The 26,518-nt window shown below is 40.8% G+C and overlaps 1 protein-coding gene across 1 annotated transcript; it reads right to left on the bottom strand.

The window, feature by feature from the left end:
* Positions 1 to 735: 735 nt before the first annotated feature.
* Positions 736 to 24,698, bottom strand: sntg1 (syntrophin, gamma 1). The gene is made up of 18 exons (XM_083689700.1): positions 24,590 to 24,698; positions 23,706 to 23,760; positions 14,086 to 14,220; positions 13,250 to 13,306; positions 12,990 to 13,047; positions 12,811 to 12,854; positions 12,265 to 12,306; positions 11,866 to 11,968; positions 11,255 to 11,337; positions 11,004 to 11,134; positions 10,485 to 10,614; positions 8,202 to 8,240; positions 6,663 to 6,779; positions 4,595 to 4,666; positions 4,029 to 4,181; positions 3,743 to 3,835; positions 1,154 to 1,264; positions 736 to 991 (listed from the first exon to the last, which is right to left on the bottom strand). Exons 2-18 carry the CDS (start codon positions 23,730 to 23,732, stop codon positions 818 to 820), a joined length of 1,569 nt encoding a protein of 522 aa, XP_083545826.1. The 5' UTR covers positions 23,733 to 23,760; positions 24,590 to 24,698; the 3' UTR covers positions 736 to 817.
* Between the last annotated feature and the right edge of the window lie 1,820 nt (positions 24,699 to 26,518).

The raw sequence follows: 26,518 nt of genomic DNA, 5'->3' as shown, positions 1-26,518 counted from the left end.
TATTGACAGTTCAATAATAACTGTGTTGCTAGCTTAGCACCCTACCAATAGTCATAGAATCCAAAATATGTCTTTTTTTCTTTCTTCTTTTTGTAGGAAGAAAAGAGCAGGTTTACCTCTTTCACGAAAAAATTACAGAACAACCTCTGATCTGGTCTGTCCTGGTATTTTACTTAACAGACACAAAAATAGATTATTGTATTCGTTTTAAGCTTATACGTTTGCAAGTGCCATCATAATGGAAAAGAAACCAATTTCTGTTATTTTACAAGTAATTTTACCAAACTTTCAAGAACATGATAGAGGATTATATAAAAGTGGTCATCCTCAGTTTCACCTTGGAAATAAGGTCTTATGCCTTATGTTTATCCTCATGTGAATGGTGTCTATCTGCAGATATTCAGAGAGAAAAATTCCATTCAGAATCTTAAGAGTCATCAGATCGATATCCATAAGTGTGGGTTCACTCAGTTGGCTACAAAGTGGTTCAAAGTACAGCATGAAGTACAGGTCCAAAGTTCGCAGTTATCCTCCTTTTTTTTGAAAATATCAAATGTCTTTGTCTCTCTGGAAAAAAAAGAGGTCTATCAGTAGGTCCAGTAATAGATCCCGTTGTCCTTGTTCATTAGACACACATATATTGTGTTGACTATTCCAGCATTTTCTAGGCCACTGGTGACCCCAACGTGATCCGTCACACAGATATAACACACTCATTTGTGTTCTTTTCTCCACCTTTTTAGGCCATGATGTTTTGACTAAGTGCAATGTCTTGGGGGGGGAAAGGGGGTGAGAAGGCAGGGGAGAGCAGGATCTGTCAGGTGGAGTATTTGATTTTGGATGTCTGTGTATTACTGCCGAGAGTGGAAACCCCTGCAGTAGTGGCAGCACCTTGAGTCTCCACAAACATCGGATCCAGGCAAGCAACTTTGGCAGCGAAGAATGCATGGATGCAGTGCAGCACTGCAAAGAGATTAGAAAACTCCAACTCCTGCGAAAGAAAAGATAAGACATCATGTATAGAGATTTTTTGTGTAATTCTTTCTGAAAAAAAACATTTTTACTGGTTCTTCCGAACCCAGGACCAGGCAAACATAATAACTAGGAATAAATATCAATCCTGATTGTCAGATATACATCATAGGGTTGTTACCTTAGCTTCAATAGCTTTAGAGTCCTGGTTTTGGAACAGAAACTTGATCTTGCTCTTCCCATCGTCAGATGATCCTTTCAGTTGGGAGAACTTGTATCTCCACAGTACAGCCTGTATCAAGGAATGGTATGTAAATAATGTTTTCTTTCTCTAATTTCTCTAATAGGTTTCACCAATCAGAAATTACAACACTTTTAGGGTACCCAAAAGTAATGGGACGATTGGCTTGACAGGTGTTTCTTGTTAGTCAGGTGTGTTCTGTCACATCATTTGTGTAGGCATAAGAGAGCTGTCAATGTCTAGTATTGATTCTAGCCGTTGCATTTTAGTGTCTACTAAATTAGTGTCTGTCAACATTAGTGTCTGTCTGCTATTCATGTCTGTCAACATGAGGACCAAAGAGGTGTCAATGAAAGTAAAGGAAGCCTGGCAGTTAGGCTGACAAAACCTTAGGCTTGCCAAAATCAACAGTTTGGAATATCATTAAAAAGAAAAAGAAACACTGGTGAGCTCAGCAGTCGCAAATGGGCTGATAGGCGAAGGCAGACTTCTACAGTGGATGACTGAATCATAGAATGCTCACCATAATGCTCACTATAATTCAGAAAACCCCCCAAAACAACTGTCCCACATACCAGAAACACTCTCCAGGAGGTAGGTGTGAATGTGTCAGACTACCATATTTCAGAATATTTCACCAACCACTAATTATTCTAAAAAAGGTTGGTCAGGTTACAATTTGCTAATAAGTACCTGAAAAGCCTGAAGAGGTCTGTAAAAAGGTGTTGTGGACAGATAAGATGCACCAAAGTAATTGCAAGAGGAAAGTTTGGAGAAAAAAGGATCTGCCCAAGATTGACAGCATACCACCTCATTGGTGCAACATGGTGCAGGGGGTGTTAGGTTTGAGCATGTATAGGTACCATTAGAACTGGCTCACTTGTCTTTATTGATGATTGTAACTGCTGACGACAGCAGCAGAATGAATTCTGAAGTGTATAGAAACATCTTGTCAAAAAAACGTAAGTAAGACAATGACCCAAAACATACTGCCATAGCAACTAGGGAGTTTTTCAGACCCAAAAATTGGAAAGGTCTTGACTGGCCAAGCCAATCTTCAGATTTAAATCCAATTTAAGATGCATTTCATTTCCTGATGATAAGATTTTGGGCAAAAAGACAGCAAAACAAACAACAACTGAAGATGGCCTGGCATCACCAGAGAAGATACTCAGCGTCTGGTGGGGTCAATGGGTCGCAGACTGCAGGCAATTATTGCATGCATAGATGGTCAACCAAATACTAAACATGAGTGCTTAATTTGGACATTTCATAAATCTGTCCCATTACTTTTGGGTACCTTGAAATAGGGGGACTATGCATAAAAAGTGGTGTAATTTCTGAATGGTGAAACCATTATGTACACCAATACCATCAAATAAAAGCTGAGAATCTCTACTTTAACCTTATAGTAATTGTATAGTAATCCCAACTTTTGGAGCGTAGAGCCAAAATAAGAAAAAATGCTTCACTGTCATTACTTACATAGAGCACTGTATATTGTCACCTGAAACACTAGTATCACTGTCTTGTTGTTAATGATGTTTTAAATCTACAGTGGAGTGACCATATAGAAGTTCTTTATTATTCACTGTTTTGATGGGCCTGTCTACACAACGGGCAAGCAACTTGGTTGTCTAGCTCTATATTAGCCACTTGTATATTCAACATTGGAGAGGTCAGTTATTAATGACTGTATCAGCAAACAGTGAGCTTTAAGTTCTGTATTACCATCCAACTGATGGTCATGGGTTTCACAAAGATAGTGTAACAAACCCATATAAGGCCTGATAGCATCTCCAAGTGAGTCAAGTCTCTTGATGCAGTAGCTAGCACGGCAGATTGGGAAGCGGGAGATCATGAGTTCGATCTTTGCTTGAGGCAAGCTAATCCACCCTGCCATCTGCTACAATAGGAACATTGTTTTGAGTACATAAGACAAGACTGGCTTCCCTATCTGATTATTGAGCATTCCCACCACCATGTGATGTTTTACAATTGCAGTTTGAATATGAATTGTGCTTTTAGACTTGTATCGTAAAGAATACACTATGAGCACTGTCAAACTCTTTGGGGAAAGAAATCACTTTCTCCACAGTGAAGGAATGTGGCCAAGAACACAGCAAGCAATATGACTGTTGCTGTGTCTTTTTCGGCTATATAATGTGTTCCAGTGGAGTAGTTCTTGTGGCACTCAGACTTGGTAAAAGGCCAACCCCAACTGCAGGCAGGAGTGAGAGGTTTGAGCTGGAGGGGACCAGCCATCAAAACAAATGTGCTCAGACGACAGTATCAAAATGCAGACAATGCAGAAAGCAGAATAAATTAGACACTATAGAACAAAAGGTTCTAGTCGCATCATGATTAAGTTTGCACTGAGTCAACAAACTCAGACATAGTCTGCTGATAGATACTACTACATCTACAGCTGGATTATCATAATAAAGTTTCTAACGTGTTAATTCCTAAATGGGTCTCATGTCTACACAAAGTAGTTGAAGAGAGGCGTATGTCATGGAATGCACTTACCTTTGATGCAGCATCGAAACAAACAAAGCCCATGCTGAAGTCAATGGTCAGGCCCATAAGGTGGCTCTCCATGATACAAGCGTACGTTTTACACTGAGGAGCGAGAGTGCATGATTTTAGCTACAAGAGGTACAAAGACAGCAAAACCTTCCCACTGCTCCATAAAACACATGGGCATCAATCAGGATTTATGAGAAAACGACTAAGTCGGGCCTGCGGTGAACTGTACAGCATGTCACTGCTTCTCTTTAGAATCCAGATAAAAAATAGCATTTGTGTACCGTACCTGTATTCTCTCCACCTCCAAGAACGTAGCCATCTGAAAGGCCTTCTCCCAGATTAGCAGCTCGCACTCCAACTCCACGCTGAAGAACATGTCCTCCCCTGTCTCCGTCTGGACACTGAAGCAGTGCTTCCGCTTGTCCAAAAGGTCACTGTCCTGAGAGAACTTAGTTAGCCATGCTGTCACACTGATCCCGTGATGATTAGCGACTTGTGGATAAGAACATGTGACAGTGGTACAGAATGTATAACAGCTGTATAACAGCTGTATAACAGCTTTTACTCAGCTCTTTCACTGAGTCTTTTACTTATCTTCAACATTCATGCACTGACACAATTATAAAGGAACAGTGCTCCTGAATTAGCTTGTCTGTACTGTAGCCTTGCAAAGGCCCAATGGAAAAAAATGGTATAATATCTGTATATCAATCAATCAACCACGTTGAGTGGTTTCATTTCTATGAAAGCAGAGAAGAAAGACAGTGAATAACTCTTGGAAGATCCTTTCATGGATCGATTTTTGTCATATATATTTCAGCTATAACTCAGGCATGAAAATGGTTGCCTTACCTTTAAAACTTTGCACATGATCTCATACACAGTGAAGCTTTTCTCTGCCCTGGTCCAGTCCCATGTTGTCACCTGCAACAATTCAAATTTCACCTTAGTCTTCTTCTATAAATAAATGCTTTTTAAAGCAGCTGTCAGGGATTTCTACATGCAGGGTCACCAACAAAATTGGGAAAATGCATTTTAATATTCAAACAGCACTAGATTTCTATGACCTATCTGTTAGTTTCAAGGAATTATATTCCCTGAAAGCAGCATTATTTAAAAAAAGAATAACTTAAAGCTATCATTTGTTTACAAAATCTCCTTTGTCAACGAAACCTAAACAATCCAGTAATAAGTCCTTATTTCTTTGTTTATAAAAAGGTACAATTCTTGTTCTACATAAAGGTATTTAGGAGTCATATTAATCATAACTAACTAAATTTAATTATTTGAAATTAGTTTATTGTATTTGTATGTATTATAGTTTATAAAAATCACTGATAGCTCCTTTAAATTACAAAGTTATGACACCTGTTTTGTTCCAAAAATGTAATGGCAAGTACTCCACTTCTCATCTCTTTATGCAGCATCCATTCATATGTCTTCTGCAGAAATCTTTTAGAACTGTAATTACATTTGTCTGCTTCAGTTGCCTTTCATATTTTAGCCCACTTAATATTTAATATTCGCTCATATGAAAAGGTGCACGCTTTACTGTAAATCTGTTTGAACATCACAGAGCAATTGTATGTGTAAAGCGAGTGATGCATACAAAGAAAAGATTCCGCTGAAAGTCTAAAGACTCGTGCAGTAAAGGCAACCACTTAGTACGACTCATGTTCTCCCTATTTCAGTGAAGTGCAATTCCAACACAATAACTCCCATACGCTGACTTGTATCTTTATTCACAATTACTCATATAGTCAACAAAACGGAAATGTGGATTTGATGATAATCATCAATCAAATGGAAAGCAATGGAGCCCAGATGGTGGTCAATCAGGTATGTCATTTTGATTATTGTCCAGCTGGATAAAATGATGGATTGAACATTCCATAAAAAATATGTCAAAGTTTTGCTTGTAAGATTCCACTGTTGCCTGGACAAGATAAATCCATATTTGAATGCATACAATGAGCCTCATTTATCAAATGTGAGCTGAACAAATGTGTGTAAATCGTTTGTACAGTATGTGCAATAACACAAACGTTTTGACATTCACGAACGTTTTCATATTTCGAATGTGTTAGTACATCTGCACAACATTTATAACTGCTCGAGACCACTCGTACAGACACATTCTGTTGTTGTAGCGAGTCATTTGACACAAAGTTTGCGGGAATTGTCATTGAGCTTGAAATTGACAGTGGTTTCAGTTTTGATTCATCCATTGATTTGATTGGATACTTATAAAAGCAATCTTTCAAATGGGGGTGGTTGTCATAACCATACATGCCAACATGCATAGTTTAAAAGCAAACATTATTAAATAATGCAGTGGCAAATTGGAACATTTGCAGCAAAATTCATGTTGCTAGTTGTTTATTTAACAGGCGCATATAGCTCTATAAACATATTTCCTAACAATTCACAGTGTCCATCAATCACACCTTGAGAAAAACTACCAAATATGGGGAAATGAGGGTGCAGTATACTGTATGGTAATGAACTGCATCATGAATGTGCACGGCACTTTCGAACGGTTGAGATTTATCAAACCATGTACAGATATAGGAAAAATGTCTGATGTATATGCACGTTTCATGTATATGGAGTTGGGTTTTGGTATGAGCTTTTTTTATACAAAAAAATACATGAATTATGTTGTTTATAAATGAGACCCAATGGACGTTTATTTTCAGCAACAGGGTGTACACTCATCGATTACTTTATTAGGAACACCTGTACACCTTCTCATGGTGGAGGTGGTGTAATGTTGTGGGGAATGTTTTGGGAATGCCACAAAGAATTGAGGCTGTTTTGAGAGCAATGGCTACCCAATATTAGTATAGTGTTCCTAATAAAGTGTTCAGTGAGTGTATATGATCGTACTTTAAGCAACAGAGAGAATGAAGAAACCTACAGGAGGTGCTGAGAACTTGAAGAGTGAGGAACCCCTCAAGGCGAGGAACTTTGGTGAATACATTCTGTCCTGAACGGAGTCCTGCTCCTTCTCATCTGCCCAGCCCATGTAGACAATCTGTCAGAGAGAGAGAATAGGGGGGGGGGGGGTAGAGAGACAGAGACAGAGACAGACAGACAGACAGAGACAGAGACAGAGACAGAGACAGAGACAGACAGACAGACAGACAGACAGACAGACAGACAGAGACAGAGACAGAGACAGAGACAGAGACAGAGACAGACAGAGACAGAGACAGAGACAGAGACAGAGACAGAGACAGACAGACAGACAGACAGACAGACAGACAGACAGAGAGAAAAGAGGTAGAAAGACAGAGAGAATTAGAGGGAGGACAGGGGGAGGGGGTTAAGAGAGAGTGAACGTGCCCTGCATGTTTAGAGAGGGGTAGGAATCAAGTCTGCACTTATCTCAGTCAAGATGATTGCAGCTGAGGCACAATAACATGTTTGCTTGCATTTCTCTATGGACGTTTTGATGGATGACAAACCACCGGGTGAAAGATTCAGGACGAGCAGTTGGTTCTAATGTCGTTTAATTGCTATGACAATACAAGATGAGATGTCAAATGACTTCCTGCGCTGTCATTTGGGAGCGAGTTTGGAATTAATTTTAAAACCCAGCAAATTCACTGTCCATGTCTGGACTGAAAGAGGAATTTATGGTGAACTGAGCCAAGGGAACCTTTTTTACCCTCTAATGATTTCTGTTGGGTTTGGCTTACATGATGCAAACATTTTCCCTCTTTTTGAAATAGTTGCCAGTTTGCTCCCACTGTATGTCCTTTCTTTCACCATATTACCTATTTGGACTGACATTCTGAGGGAGGAGGTTCAGGCAGTTTTGAGGAGTGGAAAGGGATGGATCTCAACAGTTCTAGTTTGACCCTGACCCCTGTATTGGAGTAAGAGTTTGTAACATGAAGATCTAAAAGACGTCACACTGTTTAAGAATACCATCAATATTGCCATCCCATACAGGTGCTTTTGTTTCACTCTTAAATGTAATGTTGCAGGCAAAATGGATAGCCTGGTATTATAAAAGTGTTCATTGATTGATAGAAATTGTAAATAAAATAATAAGTGATATTAATTGTAATCTTAGTAATTGTAATCTGTACATAGTTTCTTCACCTTTCACTGCCTATGGGAGCAGACACGTAGATCTATTAGTATTCATTAGCTATGTAGGTTATGGCCTTTAGTTTTTCATCCAGTATGGATACTATTAATTGTAGCTATGTTTATCACAGATTCAATTCTGATGAATTAAATTATTAATTATAAATACAATTATTATCCTGTATTGGGAACATGTGTGCCAGAGGTGTAATATTATCTGATCATGCACTCTGATAAAGTTCTCTTGACCAAAATGCCAGTAATGCTGGGTTTTTATGCAAGCAAGCAGTTGTTCTTTAGTTTCAAAGTATAAATTGTAATGGTGGTATTATCTTGTAACATTTCAATTCTTTCTTACCTGCTGATTGACTGGAAAGTTTCTGTTGATCTTCTTCACCTATCAAATCAAACACAAACATCAGTGTAATAAAGTAATTGAGTATATTAATGATACTGTCATTAGACTATTTTTGAGGTGTGAAAGCACTTGACACATTTGGATTTTGGGGTGTAATATCCATTTAAGAAAAGCTTGGCTGGTACTCCCACAACCAACGAGGCACCATTTATTTGATTTATTTGATTAACTAATTTAACTAATTCATTGGCTAATTAAACAAAACTAAAGCATTGATGGTCTTTCCTTTAAGGTAAGGGAACAAATAAGTAATTTTGCATGAGCAAATGATTGGGTGAGCTATCATGGCTTTTTATGTATAATTGTTTTCAATTTGTGTGAATACAATGCAGTTCACAAACTGTAACTGTATTTGTTCAAATGTGCCACTGAACGTCTTTGCTAACAAGGCTGGTTAGCCCACCAAGAAAAAGCCATGGCAAACACCCCATGCCTTCATGCTCTTGTTATCCCCACAAAAATAAAAGAAACCCCACTGATGTAAAACTACTTCATTTATTCAACATATGCAAATTGCTAAATGGGATAGATAGAGTCATTTCCACAAAGACCTGAGGCTGTTCCAAAAAATCCATTTCCCTCTCCGTGGTAATATAACCAGGGGAAACCACAGAGCGAGCACTGAGGCTTTAAATTAAAACATTCTGCTCATATCACAGGTATCAGCCGCCCCTAATCCACACCACGCTATCAATATGACCTTCTCTCAGAAGCAGAGCACCAAATTAGACCCTCCACACAAACTCCTGTCTTCCTATGGACATATAAACATTTTTCAAAGCTTTTTATTTAAAAATACTGCAGTGCATCTTTACTGTGACATCTTATAATAACCAATGTTACTAACAAGACGTGAGCAGGGTTGTGTATTAGGTCGTACCAATGACTAGCACCCTAAATTCAATCACTTGCAGATAGAGGGCTTCCAGGATAATGTTCTTCTTGTGTGGCAAAAGATTATTCTTTTGTGACAAAAATAAATATATGGATTCTACATGTCCTCAACATAACAATGTTTAAAGTGTGAGGCTGAAAAAATGGTAAATGCGATATTCTTTCTGCATAGTTACGTTATTATTATCCCAGAAACCTAAGTTGTGTCCAAGGTGTTTTTAGCATTGCATTTCTGATGGGACCTGTCCAGTTCTTTAGGCTCTTCAGAACCTTACGCCGTAGCACGCTTCTATTTCCAGAGAGGCTGGCATTATCATAATCACGCTCCAACCCCTTTTTAATGCATCTTGGTAAAAGGGCGAGGTGATTCTAGAAATCTCCTTTCTCTCACCCCAGTGACTCATACTAGAATTATGCACAGTATGACCCTCACTTAGTCCACTCCAAATTAGCCAATTCTCCATTAGCCCCTGGAGACTCTTGTCTCCCTCACACAGCCCCAAGGCTACATATTAATTACGTTTCCCAGAGGTTTCTAGGTGTTAAAATACTATTTGGTACATTCATACCTGGCTCTCAGCAGTGTGCCAACTCAGAAGAGTCGCAATTTAATCTGTGTGGTGGTTTAGCAACAGGTTTGCGTTAATATTGCTTCCTGGCCTTAGCCAGGTCCAGTTCCTCATTAAAGCCAACAGGGAACATGGTATTCAATTGGAATATCTGAGACAAACAAAAGAATCTCTCAGAGACAACAAAACAAAACAAAATTCCAATTCAGTCCCATCATGGGAATACAAATTGAGGGGAAAGCTTTCTTCACAGTTGTTCAAACTGAGAAATGAAGTGCACAGTCTCCCGCTCCCCAGAGTTCTGTTTTTACTTTGCCTGCCACCTCTTGGCGTCATTATGAAATCATACATTAGGATGTTTAATAGATTAATGCAAGTGCACTGGTTAGCTTTAGGAAGTAAGTAAGTGTATGCAGTACTATAAGCGCCAAACACAATTATAGTGACCTAATGTTCTAAAAACGTTAAGAGTGTTTTACCCATGGTATGAAAAAGATACATACAAGTATGTGACTAGCTAATATGTACAGTATGTGACGTTACTGTATTTGACAATTTGACCAAAACTTATTTAACCCCTTGACACGGTCGTGAATGGTTATGTTACATTACCGTGTGTTGCTGCTGCATCACTTTTACAGGCACATGCATCATCAAAATTTAAACCGTGGCTGTTCAAGTGTAAGAAAAACCTTGCTTTGATCATCCTCATGTCTGCCAGCTCTGCCACAGGAGTACGTCAATTAGGTTTCATACTCACATTGTGCTTGGTGAGAGCTGATATGTTGGTTGCTATTGCTTGCAGCCAGTCCAGGCTGTCCTCATCAGCGGGACATTGGATAACGCCACTGCAAACTCCATCCACAGCTGTGACTTGAAAAGCATTTTTCCTAAAGAATTTAGAATCAGACAGAAAAAGAAAAGATATTTGGTCATGCTGATCAGCTCATCATACAAATATATTTGATCATCATATCAAATATCAAATAACTGCCAATAAAATCAATTTTATTACAGTTCTAGTGTATTACATTCTTGTACAACAATCTTCTATAACAATTATATTTCTATTAGGGAGCAGTCAAACGTGCTTTCCCAGGGGGATCACTGTCTCCTGTCAGAGGCAGACTGCTCTTTTTGAATAGTCTCTGGTATTTCCAGGAGACTAGTGATCTTAATACTGTGCCCCTAAAGTGATTCTCCGGGCCAGCTCGAGAAGTGAGTGCAGTGGGGAGACGGGGGAGCTGGAAGTGACGGTGACAGCCTCCCATAGGCTCACCTGCAGACATCTGAGCCAGGGACATGCTGTGACAGGCGAGAGTGGAGCAGAGGGATAAGGCGCAGGTCCACCCATCTCTTCTCCCAGCGGAGCCCTGGGGACGTGGGCCAAGATGAGCAGGACAGGGTGTCCTGGAAGGGGGAGGGGGCATGGTAAGTGGAGATACAGCTTAAGCTTCCACAATTTAAAAACACAGATCTGTTCAATTCAGTCTGGTTGAAATCAGTCTGGTTGAGGATGCCAAACTGTACCGTGTTGTTGGGATGGTAGTTCAAGTGCAGGCCACTATCGCACAGAGGGGACGATGTCCCACTACTCTGGTCACTGGGGACACCTAAAAGGAAAGACATTGAGAAAGTCACATCTTGCTACAATAAATCAGAGAAAGTGTTCTGCCAAGCTCTATTTCAGGGGTAATAACCGAAACAAACAACAGTTAGACAATGCATAAATCACCTTATAGTACTTTTTTAGAAGGATATGTCCTGTACGTCTGATTTACACTAGATCATTTCAATCTAGTTCTTATTTTTGTCCCATTTTGAGACACATTTTTCATCTTTCATTGTCAGCTCAGGGAAGACATTTTGTATATTTCTCATCACCTCAATGACGAGACTACTGTGTACTTTAAGTGTATTTCTGACTTTCTTTAGACATCTCCAACTTTCTGTCCAGGAGACCTGCTACTGTAGGTGTGCAGGCTTTGGTTCCAGAACAGCACTAACAAACCCGATTCAATTCACCACGGCCAGACTGAACGATCATGATCGGTTGATTCATTTGAAACAGGTGTGTTATCTCTGGACTGTAACAAAAGTCTGCACACCTGTTACCGTGAGGTTTTGAACGATACACATACATGTGCAATCTTCGCAGAGGGGCAGTTTCAGAAAAGCTGGCGTCTTCTTTAAGAAAGAGACGGTCAGTGTAACTTCTTCTCCTGCGTTTCGCAAAACTTGCACCTGGAATGGGAAATTAGGAATATTTACTGTACATAAACCATAACCCATTCTTGGCTGTGTATTTGGATGATGGATGGGTTGCAAAATTCCCTCAAAATTGCAAGTCTGGTAGATATTAGTTTAAGAACCTTGGCCTTATGCCCCTTACACATTTTGTAGATGATACATATGGATTGGATAAAACTGTAAAAACAGGTTTTACGAGTCCAAAAGATAAGGACCAAAACGTGAAACAAGATACAGTGTTGTAAGTGTTGCAGCTTCAGTGAAATATGAGCTATCAGTTGGCAGCTTACCACTTCCTCATGGCGGTAGCTTCGAACATTTATCCCATTTATCTAGAAAACAGTTATGAAAACAGAGTTATGGTTATGGTTTATAACCATTGAACATCATTGAGACGTGGTTCAAAACGTGATTCAAGATTAACTTTGATAGGTATAAGCAAGCTGTCAAGAATGTATAATCATAACTATCACTTTTAAATACCCCTTAAATGTTTTTTCTGTTTAGATTTATGATTGAATTGTCTTGTCCATTATCATTAATATCATCATATCTTAATTGAAAGAGGTTTGTATTTTCTGCATAACTGTGAACATGAATTTAAATAACACAAACAAGATGAAGCAATCGTTCACAGTGTTATCAGAGTTTAAAATGGATTCTCTGCAGACAATGTACTGACATTCACAGTTGTCATGCAGATCTCGAATGCCATTCTGCAAATGTTCTCCCAGGCTGCTTCACAGCATGGCTCAGTGAGCAGATATGTTTTTGTTTTGAGTTAAACATCTGCAGAGTGTGAGGGAGTTGGAATTGGAAAAATACTCATCATGTACCTGGAGGATGCCGTCTCCAATGAAAAGCAGCCCCAAGAGTTCAACTGCAAAAAATACATAATGTTTGCGTAAATAAAAATACTATTGTTATGAGGTGGACAGGCTTCAAGGAACTTCAAACAAACACTGTGGTGGACAGGCTTCAAGGAACTTCAAACAAACACAAAAAAAAAACTTACCCTTTTGCTCTTTCGATATTTTTGAAATCACAACAGGGATTTTGTGTTCTGCACCACCCTAGGAGAATGAATGTAGATGTAGATGAATAAAGAGTACTTAGTTTGCCAGGACAGAGAAACAAATAGAGGGAGAGAAAATCTATCTTCCACTGTAACCCACAGCTATTGCTATTAATCAATTTTGACATAAAAGATACATTGCATTAGGTGATTGTGAATTAAAATACGAAGTTGGGAGGAACAATTGAGATCTAAATTACCTTGATACTCAAGCCAAAACCTCCAATGGTCTGTCTTCTGATTGTTACAGTCCTCTCCTGTAAGGTGTTTTGTTCAGTTACAACAAAAATAAGGTGTTTAGGGATATGTTAAGCCTTACGTATTGTAGGTGCACAAGCAAGTAGAACAGAGCTGACTAACATACTAAAAATGGTGATTAGAGACATGTAGTGGTAGAAAACCTGGTGGGTAAATGCTGGACACTGGAGAAAATGCTGAATGTACCTATAAACGCTAACTGTAAAATCTGTAAATGTGTTGTGTTTACCCTCCACTACAGTACATCCCTGGGCAAGAATGCAAAATGTTAATCATGGTTAAAATATGCTTGTTTCACCTTTTATTGTACACACTTAAATGCACTATATGGGACAGGTCTAAGTACAGGAAGGCTGAGGGCAAGAATGCTTAACCACTGGATCCTGGTTCCCGCTGGGACCACATATACTGAAATGTATGCACTCACTGCAAAGTAAGTCGCTTTGGATAAAAGCGTCAGCTAAATGGCATATATTATTATATATATATTATCCTAGAGCCTGACACTTCATAAACTGAAATCATGCATCCAGATGTTACACATGACATGACTGTAACATTTTAATATCAATATTCAGTTACAACCCATAGATTAACGAGAGTCGATTTGACAAGCACACACAGTCGTTCTGTACATGGTCAATATGTATGGTCGCCTTCAGTTACGCATCATTGATTTCAAATATGTGTGTCCACCAAAAACAACAATGAAAGAGAGTGTAGAGAAAGAGATATGAGGTCAATGTGCAGTATTTATGGGACAGGTTGGGTTACTTACGCTGGAGTAAAACGGCTCGCCCGATACGCAGATGACATCTTGCTCTTGAATGGTCAGAATGTCTTTAGCCAAGTGCAGTCGAATATTGAAGGGCTCCTCATTACCATCTTGCAGCAAATAAATCCCAGTCTTTGTCTGTAAGTAATAAAAGTGGCAAAATCATTTATCACTCCTCCATGTCCAAATTAACTGGCCATGAAATGAGATGTCATCGGAGAGAGACTTTTTCCAGGGTGACATGGAAAATGCGATACAGACAGTGGCTATAGCATGTCTAGGGTCTTTTTTTGTTCTTCTTAGCTTGTTAAATTCAAAATGTTGACATGGAGAACAATTGCCATATACTATATATGCAATGCTCTGAATGCCAGTATCTGAAAGCCTAACTACTATTAAAGGAACCTAATATGTTTAATGAGCTAAACGCAGTAATTCTTCACCACCACTAATTACGTTCACGTGTTTCTGTGTTCATGTGTTTATATTGCTTATATTATGTTTTAAAACATTAGGTGAGAGAGATGTTTTACTGTTAATAGAATATACAGTATGGTAACACTTTGTAAAGGGTTTGTAAATGGTTTATAATGAGTTAATACATAATTTATAATCAGTTTATTATTCAATTACTAACCCTAACCCTAACCCTAACCCTAACAGTTATAACTCATTAGTTTAGGGAGCTTGCAAACAGGAGCCAGTTATTAATGCTTTATAAATGCACTGCTTCGAAAACTAACCCTGATGTGAAATCATGCAACGATCATGTCTGTGACCTATTGAGCCCACCAGACACTGGGTATCTTCTCTGGTGATGCTCTGCCAGCCAGCCCTGTACTGCAGCCATCTTCAGTTGTTGTTTGTTTTTAGGTTATTTTGCCTAAAGTCTTATCTTCAGGAAATTAAATGCATGTTCAATTGGATTTTAAATCTGAAGATTGACTTGGCCAGTCAAGAACTTTCCACTTTATGGCCCTGAAAATGTATCCCTAGTTGCTATGGCAGTATGTTTGGGGCCCATGAGTTTGGAGAGATTAACTTGTATTCGAGCAGTCAAGATGTTTCTGTACACTTCAAAATTCACTCTGCTGCTGCTATCAGCAGTTACATCATCAATTAAGACAAGTTAGCCAGTTCTAGTGGCAGCCATACATGCCCAAACCATAACACCCCCTCCACCATGTTTCGCACATTCCTTTGAGATTCTGGTCCATGATGACATGATTGCATCCTGCAATTCCTGCAAATTGTTCAGGTGCACTTTCAAGCTGTGAATCTCCCCGTTCTATTACATCTCAAAGGTGTTCTATTGGATTCAGATCCTGTGACTGGGAAGGCCACTGAAGAACACTGAACTCATTGTCATGTTCATGAAACCAGTTTGAGATGACTTTTGCTTTGTGACATGGTGCATTATCATGCTGGAAGCAGCCATTCAAATATGGGTAAATTGTGAATTCTGAGAGGTGAGACCACAATATTTGTTACAAAAACCCTCCTGTTGAGGTCTCCTGTTTTGGGAACGGAGTTAAAATCTGGATAGAAACCCTCCTCTTCTTGAATGAAGGTCTCCTGTTGTTGGAACAGTTGGAGTATTCTCGCTAAAGGGCCAACGGGCTTATTAACAATTGTTTGGTACACGTTAATTGAGAATAGATGCAAGGTTTGGTACCTTTTGTTGTTGAACACGTTAACCAGATTAAGGTAAAGAACTGACAAAGATGGCACAATAATTTGAAATGGGAAAAACAGTTAGTAAAGCGGAGTGTCCGCCTCTCCGTTTGGAAGGGTGTGCAAAAATAATGTCAGAAAAATATGGCAAATGGACATGTGAACAATTGTCGATGTGGGAGTTTCAGCATAAGACAGGTTGATGCGCTGAGAGATAAGGTCAATGAATATGAGTTAGAAGAGATAAAGAAATTACAGGAAGGAAAGCGAAGGATTGATTGGAAAGCATATGGTATGTGGAAGGAAGAGATAGACAAGGGAGAGAAAAGACACCTATGGGGCATAGTAAGAGAAGGACAGATAGCCAGTGTAGAGCCAACTAACCAGTGTCCTGTAGTTGTGTCTGACAAGGTTGATGCAGACCTGGACTGTCCCTCTGGCAGATCACCCCCACCGCCACCGTATGCTGTTGCCAGACCACAACAACCACCACCACAGGCAGCCGTGCCCAATGCTCCACCGCTGCCAGCGACTGAACCTGTGCCAGTGCCTGCACCCATACCACCGAGGACGCCGTCATCCGAAGCCGATGGAGCATGGGGAGGGTCCCCTGACCACTGCTCTCCGGAGACTCCGAACAGTGCGATCTTGGGAAGAGCTCGAGCATTGGCGGATACAGTATCCCCACGAGGCCCTCCAAACCAAAAGTCTCTTTGAACCCTGAACCCAGGCAGACGGATGATTAACCAATACAAACCAAACACTCAGGAACTAGTGTGTGTCATGATGAAAAAATTGCAATTGAGATTGTTGATCGTTGGTAAAGGGAAGGTTCCTAGCCGCAGCTCAATATCCCCTGGTCAGATGATGAGCAGGGGGACTACGTAGGCCATGTCAAGGGCCTGTGTGTGCGGCTAGGAAACCAATTCCCCAGACAATTGAACTGGGAAAAGATCACAGACTGTAAGCAGAAACCAGACGAGAGAGTGCTCGACTATAAACTGTGGTTTGAGAAAATGTTCCTAGACCACAGTAGGATGACTCGACCGGACAGTGACCAGGACAGCCCATGGGAACAACACTGCCAGTTAAGAATGATAGCAGGATTACTACCGGATATACAGAAACACGTAAAAAATAACTGTGTCGTCTATGAGGCTGGGTGGATGGTGGACGTCTGGCCTTACATAAAACATGCAGTTCATAAGGAACCAAAAGGATAAGGAGGACAAGGTCAAAGAGAAGACGGGCAAGAAACTCCAGATGACCCAAATGGCCCACTACAGTGGTCAGACAGGCAGAGGACAAGGCCGGAGGAGATACAATGGAAGAGGCGGCGGACGAAGACAAGGGAGAAGGGTTGACATAAATGGATGTTTCCGTTGCAGATCAAAGGAACATTGGATGAAAGACTGTCCTGAACCAGAAGAGGGCGATGATGCCCCGCAAGGAATTACAGTCTGCAATCCAAGAAAAGGACGCTGAGGTGAGGACCAACAGGAGGGGTACTGACGGTCAGAGGAAACGGGACGGGAGGCATCGACTGGTGAGATCATACCAAAACAAACACACAATGTTTAGAAATACCGGCTATTAGAGACAATTCAATGCACACACAATGTTTAGAAATACAGGCTGTTCAAATTCAAGTAAAGAAAATGATCAATATAATAAAATAATACCAGAATTAACATTAACCATAGCTGGTAAAGAGGCTAAATTTCTAGTAGATTCAGGAGCGGGGTACTCAGTCTTGACAGCAAGTGAGTGGAACCCCAAACCAAAGTATAGTGGCAGAGTGGTAGCAATAGTGGATTAGGAATGAAAGAATGTTGAATGAAAGAGGAATGAAATAATGTTCAGAAAAAAAGAATTGAAATTGAGAAATGTGGTATGCAAGATGTAATTCTAGGAAGAGGTCAGCTAAATTACTATTATGCATGGGACCTGCTTTGGTACTGGGCCAAGGTCAATATCACAAGAACTGCGAGATAGAAAGTAAAAGGTGTATTCATGGATGAGGGTGAATTACACTGTACAGCCAGGGTGACAGAGGGTCAGGATGTAGGTTTTGAGAAAGTATGGTTCAAAGATAAAAGTGATGTGTTGCATTACTCCAGTATTTGAAGAATTGTTAGAGAAAGGGACTCCTATCTTCCCAGTTAAAAAAAAAAAACCCAAAAAAAAACGGGAACCAAACACAAGCGTGACGCTTTGTGCAGGATCTTAAAAAGGTTAATGAAGCAGTTCATGAGCGAGCACCCATGGTCCCGGGTGCATATACAATTATGACACAGGTACCTGGTAACAATAACATTTCTCTCGGTGGTAGCTAATGCATTCTTTAGTATTCCTGTGCACGACGATTCCCAATATTGGTCGCCTTTGAATTTTCTGGTCAATTATACACGTGGACACGGCCCTCCATTTACCTCAGCTCTTAGGGATAATTTGGAAGGATTAAAATTAGATGGAGGGAGCACTCTAATACAATACGTAGATGACCTTTTAATTTGCTCGCCTGATAAAGAAATATGTAAGAGAGACACGGTGAATCTCTTGAAGTACTTTGCAGAAAAACAGAAACTACAGTTTGAAAGATTGTTGTGCATGACATAAAATAACTATTTAGTCTTGTTTGGGTAGTACATTTTATAAACTATACATTTAATTAATCTAATTATGTTGATAAACTTACATACAAAGGGAAAAAGTCTTAGCAGAGACAGGGTGGAGGCAATGAATCAAAATACCTAAACTAGTGATGAAAAAGCACAAGCTCATGTCTTTTCTTGGCATGACAGGTTTCTGTCGACAATGGGTCCCTGAATATGCTAAATTAGTACAGCCACTCTACACCATGGCACATGGCCAAAAAATGTCACTGTTGTAAGATGCACAGTCTTCAATCCAGCTACATTTCTCCCCACAAAGGAGGATGGGGAGCCCCATGGCTGTTAAGCAGCTATAAACCAACAATGTACACCTAGGCTAGATTTATCAGATGAACTATTCGAAAACAGCGATGAGGTTTATTATGTAGATGGGTCTGCATCAAAATGCTTAATATCCTCTCTGAATAATGTGGGTTATGCAATTGTGACTGATCATGACAGTGGCATAAGACTGCCTCACCATCTCTCCTCCCAGGTAGCTGAACTCTTTGCATTAACACGGGTTTGCATATTATGGGAGGGGAAAAGAGTAACAATTCACACAGACAGTCTATATGCATTTGGGGTCGTGTATGATTTTTATCATCAGGAACTCAAATACAACGGCCAATTGATACATAATTTGTTAGACGCTATACTTCTCCCTAAAGAGACTGAAATATGCAAGTGCGAGGCACACACGAATGGAAAAGATACTGTTTCATTGGGTAATCACAGAGCGGATGCAGCTGCTAAAGCAGCCGCTCAATCTGCAGCAAATACAGCGCTGCAAATGACACAAATAACCCCGACCGTCTCACTCACTGAGCTGATAGACGCACAGGCTAAAGCCTCACAAAGAGAGAAAGCACCGTGGCGAAGTGCTGGGGCAACCTATATAAATAAGGTTTGGGTAGACCCGAATGGTTACCCGTGTTTACCAAAATGTCCATTTTATTTTTATGCTGTGTTGTCACATGGGAAAGATCATATGTCAAAAGGGCGGATGACAGATATTGTAAATAGGTACTGGTACACACAAGGCTTCTCAATATACTTACACATTTTTTTTTTTCACAATGCCTTGTGTGCTTACGACATAACGTAGGGCGGGGACAAGCGGTCCCTCGATCAAGCTATCCTCCTCCTGAAGGCCAATTGGATTATGTTATGATGGATTTCATTGAGTTAAACCCCCTCGAGGAAAAAATATATTGTTTGGTATTTGTAGACATGTTTTCAAAATGGGTTGAAGTTTTCCCATCTAGCAAAGCAGACTCCTCAGCTGTGGCAAAAGCATTGTTAACTGAGATAGTGCCACGATGGGGAGGCCTTAGGAAACTGTCAACTGATAATGGGACACATTTTGTAAACAAAGCAATACAAGGAATGTCTGAATACCTAGGAGTGGACTTAAAGACACACTGTGCCTACCACCCACAGATCGGGAGGGCAGTAGAAACAATCAATGGGACAATCAAAATGAAACTGTCAAAAACGTGTGAAGAAATGGGACCGAACTGGGTAAAAGCCCTCCCCCTAATACTCACAGCCATGAGGGGAAGGCCAAGGCCTGAGACTGGTCTCTCACCCCTTGAGATTTTGACAGGCCGACCAATGAACACAGGGTTAGGGCACATGTTAACCACTGAATATGCAAATGATACAATGTTAACATACTGTGCTAGCTTGTCGAAGGTTTTGAGTGACGTCCACAGGAGTGTGAAAGCAGCACTGCCCGCGCCTATCGAGGGTCCGCTCCATGACATCAGACCTGGGGAGTAGGTGGTGATCAAAGACTACAAGAGAAAACACTGGAACCGACCACGGTGGCGAGGACCATTCCAGGTGCAGCCCGCCACCCAGTCAGCAGTGAATGTAGCTGAGCGAGGCACGTGGGTGCATGCCACACACTGCAAGAGAGCGCCACCGCTGGAGGAACCAGGGTTGCCAAATCCAGAGGGACCAGGGTAGCCACCGCTGGAGGAACCAGGGTTGCCAAATCCAGAGGGACCAGGGTAGCCACCGCTGGAGGAACCAGGGTAGCCACCGCTGGAGGAACCAGGGTTGCCAAACCCAGAGGGACCAGGGTAGCCACACCCAGAGGGACCAGGGTAGCCAAACCCAGAGGGACCAGGGTAGCCACACCCAGAGGGACCAGGGTAGCCACACCCAGAAGGACCAGGGTAGCCAAACCCAGAGGGACCAGGGTAGCCAAACCCAGAGGGACCAGGGTAGCCAAACCCAGAGGAACCAGGGTAGCCACACCCAGAGGGACCAGGGTAGCCAAACCCAGAGGGACCAGGGTAGCCAAACCCAGAGGGACCAGGGTAGCCAAACCCAGAGGAACCAGGGTAGCCAAACCCAGGAGGAGAACACCCCCACCTAACCAGAGTGACCAGGGAGATACACTCCAACAAGGCTCAAGTGCTAGTAACCTTTGACTCCAACACAACCTGCAGAGCAGCCCAGAGATGGAGAGGAACTGCCCCTTGTGCATCCGTTCCAACTACCAGGATGAAAGAGAGAGAGACAAATTGCTATCCACACCCACAGAGATGGGCATAGCGGTATCAATACACTATAATAATAAGTTATGACTAGAACATAGGACTGTGAGTAAAAGGACTGACACATACCGATTTCACATTTTTATTGAATGTAATGGTTCAATAAGTATCTATACTATGAAATGCTAGTAAGCTCTAATAATGTTGATAAGACTAATCATGTAGTGGATGTTTGTACTAATAGAAGTAGAAGTGTTTGCTTGTGAACTGTGTTAAAAGCTAGCACTAAAACTGTTTCCAGCAGATAAGTCTCACAAGATCCAATTGTATTCGGATCACCGCACATGCGTCAGGGTTGAATAACAGATAATACTGAGTGAGAACCCGCCCTGGGGGAGAGGGGGGTTTTGAAAGTATAAATGTGTATTGAAACTTTGTTCTGGGCCTATGTTTGCTAGAAACAGCTGGCTTTGCTTTGCAACCATTAAAATAAGTAAATAGAATGGCATTGGACGTGATGTCACAGGGAGGGGTTTGTCAGGTGATCAGTACTGAATGTTGTACTTATGTTTCGGATGCAACTGAGAAGGTGATTGATCAGGTACAAGAAATGCATAAAGGTGTTGAAGAACTCCACAAAACACATGGTATAGATCCTTTCTCAACTCAAAATTCATTTTCTGGAACATGGGGGAACTTCTATTGTTAAAATGCTGATTTTAATGTTTTTTAATGGTGTGTTGTATGATGATTTCAATATGGCTTAAAATATGTGCATCAAGAGTGACAGCTCGGGTTATGATCCAACAGCGAGAGGACACGCCTAAATTCCCCAACTTGTTCCCTTTCCCTGACTATAAAATGTCTGAAATGTAATGTAAAGACATGTAATTGTTTTGCTTAACTAATAAAGTTTGGCTTGTGAAGTTGTTAACATTAAGGGGTAAAATGTTAAAAGGGGGGATTGTGATAGCAATATTATTGATAGAAATGTTTTAGGCAGAATACTGCTGTATTGAGGCCTTGCCCCTATGGTAAGGCAGGGTGTGGAAATATACTGAGTATTGTTGCTGGGCAACACAGGGTTTGAAGGTTGGAAGTAGACTGTGGGAAACAGTACTTGTGACACCTGTTATTGGCACGGCATGCTCCAACCGTCAACCTCCCTATCTTTGTCCTTGGTTGGGGCACGATGTGCTCCCACCCCCGTTATGAGGAGGGAAAGTTGCTGTGCTGCTTTAGAGATTCCACTGAACTTCTGTTTGGAGTGTCTCTCTGCTTGCAGGTGTAATGAATGTATATTGTGGCTTTAACCTTAGCTAACATTAGCTCTTGAATCTCACCTTTGCTGAAATAAAATACTACAATGGGGAATTTCCACGACAGTGTATACTTTAACCTCATAGTAGTTGTTTGATTTAAAGTCCAAACATTTGGTGTATAGAGCCAAAAGAAGAAACAAATACTGACAGTATATACTTAATCCAATACTTACAGAGGGCAATGAATATTACACCATGGAACGTCCCTGCATCTAATTCATTTTGGATTATGATACGGAAAAGTAATACTTAGCAATATTAGGTATATATAAAGCTGTGCCTACTGCACGTGATACTTTATCTTCGTAACAAACCGAAAAACAATAAAATAAGTAAGTCTCTCGTTAAATATTCCATTTTATTTTGTCAAACAATCCAAGACCCAGTGAAATGTAAAGAGTTGAATAAAATATTCCTACTGTTCATGTCTCTGGGTAAAGCAAGAGAAGAGTTGAGGAATTTTAATATCCCACGACGATTCATTTAAAACATGCTAATACGCATAAATTTGCATTCTGCATAGCAACTTCTCCACTGGCTAATTGGAATGCCTGTCCTGTCCTTGAGACTACGGTTAAATCTAAATAAAAAGAGCACCTTCACCTGACAAGATTACTAATGAAAAAATGCACCAGTGTCAGCATCCTTGACAACACCGTCACCTGAGATACATTAGTCACAGATTAACAAGGAGGTTTGCGTGAAAGCTATTCTTAGACAGAATGTTTTGATTGCAGGTAAAACGTGACATTTACATTTATCTGAACTCTGTTTATAAAATCCTAGATAATCTGCCTGAAATGAGAGCACTGAGGCTGTGGTGGTGGAGAGAAAGTGTGTGTGTGTGTGTGTGTGTGTGTGTGTGTGTGTGTGTGTGTGTGTGTGTGTGTGTGTGTGTGTGTGTGTGTGTGTGTGTGTGTGTGTGTGTGTGTGTGTGTGCGTGTGTCTGTGTGTCTTTGTTTGTGCGCGTGAGTGAGTGAGTGAGAGAGAGAGAGAAAGAGAGAGAGAGATACTCATTAACCAAGCTAAATCTGTGCTATGATGCTGCTGCATACAGCTGGGCCAGACAGAGCCCTCGCTCTGCTGAGCATTGTTTGACCTGCTGTAGTGCATGTATGTAATTACCCTTATCTCTGATCCCATCCTCTGTTTCATCATTACTCTCCATTCTAATCCCCTCCCATCATTATCTCCTTCATCAACCACAATCAGATACTGTGTACATTAACAATTTACACTGAAAGCCAGTGCCAGACATGCAGCAATGACATTTCAACTAGGCCAGATGTATTCCAAGATTCCTCATTCAATGACACTCGTCGTGGTACAAAGGTCAACGCGTGCCAGAACTTGAGTATGCTGTCGAATAAGAAGACATCGTACTCAATGCCGTAACAGACCAATTTGTTCAGGTTATCTCTTAAAAAATGCTGAGAACTGAAATCTATTCAATCGTTGCCTACCTCTTCATTTGAAGTCTTGAAATCCATGTGCTATGGTACAGTGAGGGAAACTGCCCTAAAAAGAGAGGAAAATTGAATTAGCCTACTGAACAAAATACTTCCACATGGTTCTGACTTGTAAGCAGCACAAATTGTCCAAGCAAGCACTAGGGTGATAGTGCACCATTTAACGGCTTGCATGGTCTGACTGGTTCCATTACGGTTATGTCACCCTTAAGGGAGCAATCTATGATTGTCGAGTAATAGATTTTCTTTGGAATGTCCTCTTTCAAACCTTATTCTGTGCAAAACCCCATAGAGCAATCTGGGAGAAAACCAGAGTCCATTACACGTTAATGAATAATTAATTAGAAACGGGTGAGAACCAAAGTATCCTAATAAATGTTTCAATATGGAGTCCATTGCTCCCAGTACCTGACTGTTACTGTATCTGTTACCGTGTCAGGGTACAGCATTGAACTGTGAGACACCCTAAAAGCAGTTGAAAACAAGTTGCAGTACATGAAGTAGCGATACAGTAGTAGTAGTTGTAGTAGTAAAGACGGTTTGGGATAGAGACAGAAATATGGAGACCATGGCCATGTCCATTTAACTTTATCTCATTTTCTCCCCTAATAAATCTTTGTTTATAAAAAAGAAGAAATAGAACATATACATGAGAAGAAATAGAACATAAATATGTCCATATACAGTTGTATGCTTCACTAGAACACAGTGATGTCGAATGAATGATGTTGAGAGATGAATCGAAAAACAAATCATCAGCAGACGAGCAGACGTGACCACATGTTTCCCGGGTCATAAAAAGGGGTAGAGATTAAAAACAGATTTATTCTGATGAATGGAAAGTCCTTCTATGTTGCAGTGTGTTGGAGTGTGCTTACCTCAGTAGGAAGGCCCCCGGCTCTTTGTCTGGAGAGGTCTAGCCATCAAGTAGGGAGGTGTGCTCTGGTCCCACGTGTGGCAGAGGGTCTTCCCTGACCATGGCTGTCCAGGGACGGGTGGCGCTGTCCCTCCCCCTGGTGGCAGAGGCTGGCAGGTGCTGGGGGTGGCTGTGCCCGTCCCACTCCTGACAATAGCTGGAATGATGAGCTGCTGCAGTACCAGGATTGTGGCCACGGTGCTCCAGTACACCTAATCTCCTAGTTGTGTAAAGGGAGGGTATCTGTTGATGGAGTCAAGAGGAGTGGTTCCACTGAGACCCTGAGGACCACATTAGCTGTGATGGGAAAACAAACAGCAGTTCAATTAGTCTATGAGATGCCTGCATCGACAGAGAAAGATAATGGGAAAACAGCAGCGGCACACAGTATGAGCAATGGTGCCTATTTGCATGCTTATCTTAAAACCAATAAGGATTTAAGAGACCCATTTCGAGTGTGACAAGTGTTCGTGTGATGAGTTGAGAAAATAACTCTCATGATCACAAAAGTGATCTAACGATCTGAATCTGACTAGGAATTTCAGAATGCAGTTTATTGTAGCACAGTGAGAAGTCTCAAGCACTGTAGCTGTTGACACCTGTGGATCCCGCAATAACTCATATCCCGCTCTCCATGTCTTTTGTATACCGAGCACAATTGATTCTGCCAAGGTTTTTTGTTGTGTTATAGAAACCCCCTCAAGAAATTCTCCTCGTTAGCGCGCCTTTGTTGACATATGCATATTTGTCTGTAGTGGCAAGCGTTGAGTCTGTGATCATTGTTTTAGGAGATGTCTGACTCCTTGCCATTTTAAAATGATATTTCACGGTATGTAAATCTTAGATCTCAGTCCCCTGTATTCAAGAGCATATTTTACATCTTAATTCAAAACCCCCTTTCTCTAAATACTGTGAAATATTCCATTTGGAACTGGGCAACTCTTCTTGACAGATTCCTTCTTTAAAAATGAATGCCAACATCTGGTCAACCTAAGTTGAGTTGAACAATTAAGTGCTGTATACCATATGCTTGCTGTTTGAAGATGAGCACTTCCTTCTAGCAGGTGCCCTGGAGAACAAGCATTTCTCTTCACTGTGAGAATCCCAGATACACTGAGCTGAACCTTTTGTACCATTTAAGTTGTGTCAGCGCAAACTCCCAGGCACACCATCAGATATTTTCCCTGCAACCAATTCTACGACCGGTGTATCTCAAATAGCGCTCCTCCTGTCTTTGACACAATGGCAAGGGGAAAGTTGGAGAAGCAGAGTAAAATTGCCTGGATGAAGTGGTAGGCGACATCTCCATCCCTTGAACCTGAAGAAGCTGTCGCCCACCCCTAGGGTGATGGATAGCCATTTCACCTAGTGGGTGGAACAGCTGTCTTTAGATGTGCAGGATTGCTTCATTACTTCATGTGTCATTATCTGAATGAAAGTGAAGAGTGGTTATGGTATGGATATTGTAACTGTGGGATAAGTCTGCAGCAAGTGAATGCTCTCTTTGGACAGTACTGAGGATTCAGGTCCAATTACCAGTCTATCATATTATCAACATCTCATCTCAAGATCTACCTCAATTATGTGGTGTGAAAATCTAACGAGCTGTCCGCTCATGCAGCAGTGAGTTGACACTACTTATTATGGACTTATTATATATAATATTATATAATATATTAACAATTATATATGTTCTGTCACTGCTTTCAATAGCCTTGTCATGTGATTTAATTATAATAAACAATGTTTATGTTCTTACTTTCTGGGCTCTATTTCTCCTGATCATTTGCATGTCAGAAAAAAGACGAATCTAGAGCACTTGCATTTTTGCACTGGCTTGCAAAGGCTCACCACAGTAAGCAACTAATTATCTTTTCAGTATTTACCAAAG

Source organism: Argentina silus (assembly GCF_951799395.1).
Source record: "Argentina silus genome assembly, chromosome: 18".
In the NCBI taxonomy this organism is placed as follows: Eukaryota; Metazoa; Chordata; class Actinopteri; order Argentiniformes; family Argentinidae; genus Argentina; species Argentina silus.
This window is presented reverse-complemented; position numbering and strand designations above follow the sequence as displayed.